The sequence below is a fragment of the Marmota marmota genome, unplaced genomic scaffold, assembly GCF_001458135.2.
Source record: "Marmota marmota marmota unplaced genomic scaffold, marMar, whole genome shotgun sequence".
Taxonomy (NCBI): domain Eukaryota; kingdom Metazoa; phylum Chordata; class Mammalia; order Rodentia; family Sciuridae; genus Marmota; species Marmota marmota.
In genome coordinates, this window is record NW_026000057.1 from 40,131,980 (window position 1) to 40,138,628 (window position 6,649).

Consider the following 6,649-nt stretch of genomic DNA (forward strand, 5'->3'; position numbering starts at 1 on the left):
TCATGTGTCTATATTTCTTTCACCTTTCTTCTTCTTTCATGTTGTTTCTAGCATATTGGAATCCTCTGGGTTTAAGCCAAAGAAAAATCTGAAAGACAAGACCAGACTTTGCCATCTTCCCCCTCCACCCAGCCCTAGCCCCAGCCCCAGGAGTGCCCCCCCCCTTTTTTTTTTTAGTTTCTGATGAAGGACTATAATTTATTTCTACCAAATTTAAATAAGCACTGCCACCTTGTATGTTTTACTGGCAGGCAGAGGAAACTAGTTTGTTTAGGAGGCAGTGACTGAGACACCTCGGCCAGGTGACAGAGGAGGGGAGAAAGAATTCAGACCAATATGTATGCAGTATATTTTACTCCCATGAAATAAAACACATTTTTTTCATATTTGCTGAAAAGTAAAACAATAATATTGTACGAAATGTTATACACAGGGTAGGTTGTACATAGCAGTTTCAGAAACATCATTGCATCCACCAGAGAAACTATTCTAAAACTGATATTCACACATTTTTATAATAATAATATGTTAGAAACATACAGTGTGGCATTTAGTATATACATTCCCTTGCTCGCAAGCGAAAAATCCTAATCGATTCTGTATAACATGCTTTATTTTAAAGCCTAACCTTTAAAAACACTGTTGTGATATTACTAACAACTGCTTTTATAAAATTAATTTGACATTTCGATATATATACATCCTTTCAGTCATTTTAATGTTAACAATGCTAAACTTAAAAAATAACAAGCTTATAGTAATGTTAAAATGTCATATCCAGTCAAACATTTGTTTGTGTATGTGTCCTTGCAACTGTTGGAAATACTTCTAGTGAAAGATGTCAGACACTGAGGACTTTCCTTTGAAAACAAAGGAGCTCTCTCTTTAATTCAGTGGTTTCCTTTTCTCCTTATATCTGCTTTTTCTCTTCCTTTCTTTAGTGCCCACGACCTTCTAGCATAATTCCCAGTCTTTCAAGGGCGGAGTTGCCCGATCCCGCACAGTCCTAGAATCCCAGCGCAGTGGGCGCGGCTCACACGGGCCGGTCCACTGCATACTGGCAAGCACTCAGGTTGGACGCAGGGTTCTGCACGCTGGCGTAGCCGAAGCTGGAGTGCTGCTTTGCTTTCAGTCTCAGGCTGGCCAAGCTCGAGTTACACGTGTCCCTATAAACATACGGAGGAGTCGGTGGCGCATAAGGACAAGCGGGTGTCGGCACCGCGGAATTCAGCGACGGGCTGCTCAGGTTGTTCAAGTTATTCAGGCTATTGAGGCTGGAGCCCGGAACGCCCGTCACCGCTGAGGGCACCATGCTGGATGACATACTCATGGATGAGATGGAGTTGGGCGGGGAAAACATGCTCTGTGACGACAGGGGATTGACGTTCATTGAGTTGAAGAAGGGGAAGCTCTTAGTGGACAAGGAGGCTGACGTGAGGCCCTTGGCCGCCCAGTTATTGTAGGAATAGCCCGGGTACATGTCGTCGTAGGGCTGCATAAGCCCGTTGAACTGCGGCCCGAAGCCATTCTTGCACAGCTCGGCCTGCTGGTTGCGCTCCCGCTTTCTCCATTTGGCTCGGCGATTCTTGAACCAAACCTGGGCGCGGTAGGGTAAGGGAGCAAACAGAAGCCACAGTGGGGATTAATAAAAGCTAGATCACAGAGAACACCAGAGGCCAACCCTCCACCAGACGCGCGTGCGCGACGCACCCCTGCAGCCAGGCACCCCACACCGCCAAGGCCCGCACTGTTTCCAGCCCCAAGCCGCAGTCAGAGCCGGGAGGCCCAGCCAGCTCCGGCCTGTGAGCATGGGTTCTGAGCGGGGCCGCAATGTCTAGCGGGCTGTGGGCCGCTTGATCACGAACCCAGACCCTCCTCAGGGGCCAGAAACACTTACTGTGAAATAAGGGAGGGTCAGCCGACTGCCCACCCCTTCCCAGACCACCTTGTACATTTGCTTCTACTCCAAAGCCTCAGACCCAGTGACGAGGACAAGAGGGTGGGAGGGCACCGGAGTACCCGCTCTTTCTCCTGCACAGTTCCTCCCTCCCCTCTTGGATCTCCACTGTCGTCCCCATCCCCTGGAAGGAGCCCCTTCTACAAGAACCGGAATGCGACACTCTTCCTCGCCTAGAAAACCAAATAAAAAGCAGAGGACCACCTCCTCAATCTGCTCCTTAAACTCCAAAAACCCAGAACGGGACGGTCTCTCGCTCCCCTTCCTTGGTTCTGCTTCGTCTCACACTCCGCCCATTTCAGGCCCCTCAGGCGTGCCTTGACCACCCCAGGCCTGACCCGTCGCTACCCTTTGGTTTTGCAGGCAGGCGACCAGGCCAGTCAGCCCCCACCCGCGTCCGGTGGCCCCGCCACAACCTTGCTCCAATCCACATCGCGCCCACCAGTCGCCCCAGATGGAGTCTTTTGTGTATTGGAGTGAGGCCTGGCCCGACATTTCTGAGCTGACACCGGTGATGTTTCACATTACACATCTCCGCGGGTCCCAGACGCCTAATCCGCTTTTTCCCTTTCTTTCTCGATTTCCTTTTTATCCCCCTTCCTCTTTGCACCCGACTGCTATAAAAAGCACGCCTCACTCCCACTTGGCTTGAACAAGCAGCCGCTGGAAGGAGGCAGCTGGAGGGAGCAAGATCCCTGCGCAGCGGCTGCAGAGGACAAGGGAGGGGCTATGGAAAAGCGGGTGGGGTAGAAGTTCTTTTCCGAAGAATGCCAGGAACCTCACAAACTGTGTTTTAATTTTAATTACTTGCCATTTCTACCCTAGGCCTTCTGAACTTTGTCCAGGCAAGAAGGGAACGTGCAAGGCCCGTTCCCCTGATGCTGAAGAAGGCTAATGGAAGACTGACCTCGCGCAAAACCACGCGGCCCTAGTCCCAGCTCTGGTTCCGGGCAGTTAAAGTAAAACTATCAAACTTCACCCCGGCTCTTTTATCTACCAGCATAGCCTCATACCCTGCACAAATGCCTCCTAGGAGTGTCGTCATTCCCTCTTGCTTAGAAGCACATTTTGGTTTTTATTCTTTTTATTCTTTTCGCCGCTGTTTTTGTTACCTAACGTTTTCTTATTTTTGTTTTCCTTGCTATGAGGACTTTATTTTTCTACCCAGAAAACTTTTTTTTTAAAATCATTTTAAACAGCAAAACTTCTGGATGCTGCTTGATTCTGCTTGCCGCTTCCAGAATCCTAACAATTTTGGAATTTTCCACCGACCAGCACAAACCAGGATGTTGCTATTGGGTAATTTATTTAAGCTCATTTTTGCCAATCCATAGAGTGCAGATTTACTTCAAAGTTAAGGTAAGCTCTTTTCCTAAAACTATGATTGTAATTTGGTAGAGGGTTGTATCAGTATTCAAAGAGTTCAACTCCTGAGAGAAGATGAATAAACCAAATTTGAAGTCTTCTTTTTTCACTTCTCTTATAAGAGAATTTAGCAGAATAGTAGTTCTGTATAACACTTTGCTTCCCGGGATCACAAAACCAAGGAATAGGGTCTGAAAGAGACATAAATGGCCATACCCCCGCGAAAAGACCGTATAAAGAACTCGAGCCGAAGAAAGAAATGGCTGAGCCAGGCCGGGCGTGAAGGTTTCCCAGGGAGGGCCAACCCTTGCGTGTCTGGCTGGGTTTTCCTTGTTAAAGGCACACCGGTTGGAGCCTGTTCGCGGCTCCTGACCGGGAGGGATTTTATTAGCTCTGGTCTGGCGACTGCAATCCGGGAACACAATGCCCTTTGCAGAGGAATGCCCACGCGGCCCAGCTCGGGAGGGCGCAGGGCACCGCAGCGAACCGGTGTAGCTCCCAGCGCCTGCGCCAGGCAGGCAGCTCGGCCTCGGAAGGGGGAGCTGTAATCTTGCAGCCACTAGGCCTTTGCGAAGCTGCTCCCCACCAGCGCCCTGCGGGCAGAGTTGCCTTCCATACTCCTCCCTGCTCCCCGGTCTGCGGGCCTTGCAGCTCAACAACGCCCTCCCCTAATTTCCCAAAGTTGGAGCTTGCTCCTACCCGAACTCGGGCTTCGGTAAGGTTGGTCCACACCGCTATTTCTTCGCGCGTGGACATGTCTGGGTAGCGGTTCCTCTGGAAAGTGGCCTCCAACTCCTGCAGCTGCTGGCTTGTAAAGTGAGTCCGCTGCCGCCGTTGCCGCTTCTTCTTGGACGGGTCGTCGGCGCCCACGTCCTCATTCTTTCCCTGCTGGCTCTTATCTTTCTCTGAAAACGATACACACAAAGGTTCCGGTCAGCTTGCCCACCTGCAACCCCCAGACTCCAACCGGACCCGGCGGCAGAGGCCGCGAAAGAGCTGGGCTGCCCGCAGCTGGAGGGGTTCGTGCTCAGCGACTCCGCGCTGCAGGGAGCGCTGCATCTATGGGGTGTGCAGACGAAAGTTGTGGGTGTGTGCGCCCCATCTCCTCCCCTCCCCCCAAGCGCCGCACGTTTTATTTACATGTTTATCTCAGCAAGGCGGCACATTCATTTTTATAGCCCGTGCTTTCAAGTATATTTACACACCTCTACGCAGCCACACCAAGTCTCCCCGGACGCGTGCACTTGCGCGCGTCTTTATAGACCCCCCTCAGCTTTCGATGCAGTTTGGAAGTTAAGGAAAAGAAGCTACTGGGATTCATTGGGTTCCCAGGTTCGCCAGTACTTTGTGGAGGTGGGGGTGCCTCTTCGCAAGGAGCATTTGAGTGGTTTCAGAAGTACTTTTCTAACGAGCTGAAAGCCGAGAAAACAGGGACAGAGGTGGAGTGGCCTCTGAACGTCCTTGAATGGAGATGCTGGAACTTTTGTGATCCAGGAAACAGAAAGGAAGCCAGTGTACGAAGTGGGGGGTGGGAGGTGGCGGCAGAATTTCGCGGCCAAATGAGCCAGGCCAGCGGAGGTAAAATGAAAAAGGGACAGGGTCATCAGAACCCCGGCTTCCGGAAGTTCTGCGGCCAGCAATCAGAACGACCACTCCCACCACGCCTCCCCCAGGAGGGGCTGACTTCCTTGGGGTCGAGAGGGACCAGGCGGCGCGCAGGCTGCTGTTCTGGAGTGTCCGCGGGGCGGCGCGGCGCCTTACCTGCGGCCTCCGGGCTGGAGGTGTCGGAGATGGTGTGCACCTCCAGCCTGTGCTTGGAGGAGTCCAGGGAGCGGGGTTGACCTGGAGCCAGGACCGAAGCCATGGCTAACGGCTGGGGATGGTGACCAGAGGAGGACGAGGAGGCGGCCGACAGCTTGGTCCCGGCTGCTCGGTGCTCCAAGTGCAGCGGGCCTTTCATGCAGTTCATGGACGAGGGAACGCGCCGCCCTAGTAGTCCTGGGCTACCGCCCCGCCGAGCCCCCGTGGCCGCCGCTGCGCGCTTTGAGTCGCGCTCTAGGCGCGTAGTTTCCCCGCTGTGGCCGCTGCAGGCAGAGTCAGGGGTCGCAACCCCTGCTGAATCCTGGAACCAAGCCTCCCTGGTCTCCTTCGGAAGGCTCAAGCGAAAGAATCCGGCAGCCGAAAGTCAGAGGGCAAACGGAAACATGGGGATGTGAGCGGGGAGCACCTCTCGGAGCGTCTTTGGGGAGCAGGCTTCCACGCTCCAAAGTGAAACAGGAGTGTGCAAAGACCCCCTTCTTTCCTCCCTCCCTCCCCCAAATACCCCTCCAATAAGGAAAGCTAACGCCGATCACTCTCTGCCCGCCCCTCGCGCGCAGCCCTGACAGCGAAGTGTCAAGAGTGACAGGGACAGGTAGCTGATATTAGATCCCCCGCGGCGGCGGCGGCAGCGGCAACAGCAGCGACGCGGCCTCTGAGCACACCCTCCGCGGAGCGCACGCACACCCCTTCTGGCCGTCGAGCTGGAGCCGGGCCTCGCCGCAGCTCAGCTCCAAGCACCCAAGCAAGCGACGGACAAGATCTGCGGCTCCGCGCTTCTCAGTTGGCCTAACATCTTAAAACCAGAGGCGGGCTTCCTGGTGGCGAGACGTCATTCTGCCGCGGCCCTCCCCAACCCTCTCCGCCTCCGCCTCCTCCAGACCCTTCGAGGGGGCGGGAGTGACGTGACTCCACACCAATCATGAGGCCCCGAGCTGCGGCTGAGGGGACTGTCCTGTCTGCACCTATCAGCAGTGTGGGGCCGGGCTAATTCTTGCTATGCCCACCGGGTCTACACAGGCACGCTCCTGGGAATTCTGTTCCTGCCCCGCCAAAGGCGATCCGACTGTTAGTTAGGATCCTGAGGTTCAGAGATGAGGGTAGGAGTCAAAGACTTGGGAGAAAGGTGTAGAAAGGTTGATGTTGAGGACTGAAAAGTACAAGATCAACAAGGCACCGCACTTCCCTTTCTTTTGTCTCATTACTCCATTTCAAGTAGAGACAGACACCCCCCCCCTTGCCCCGTATAGAAAGGAGACATGCTACCTAAAACTATAAAATGTTTTTAAAACATCAACAAATCCACGTTCCGATCTTAAATTTTCCAAACTGCCTGTCAAGTGAATGCCGCGCTAATCTGAAGAAGCCTTACTTTAATTGCAAGGAAGACAGAGCCCTGAAAAGGCAGGCTAATAAATTAGAAATCGAGAAGAAAATGGACCCGTCAAAAGAAAATTACCTTGACTTTAAACGAACTACTGCTTGGTGGTTCAGTCTGGATTTATACAA

General features: G+C 53.0%; 1 protein-coding gene across 1 annotated transcript; it reads right to left on the reverse strand.

Annotated features, from left to right (window-relative positions):
* Window positions 1–337: 337 nt before the first annotated feature.
* On the reverse strand, window positions 338–5,940 carry Pitx2 (paired like homeodomain 2). The gene is made up of 3 exons (XM_015484647.2): window positions 5,084–5,940; window positions 4,022–4,227; window positions 338–1,597 (listed from the first exon to the last, which is right to left on the reverse strand). The coding sequence occupies exons 1-3, from the start codon at window positions 5,289–5,291 to the stop codon at window positions 1,034–1,036; spliced, it is 978 nt and encodes a 325-aa protein (XP_015340133.1). The 5' UTR covers window positions 5,292–5,940; the 3' UTR covers window positions 338–1,033.
* Window positions 5,941–6,649: the final 709 nt, after the last annotated feature.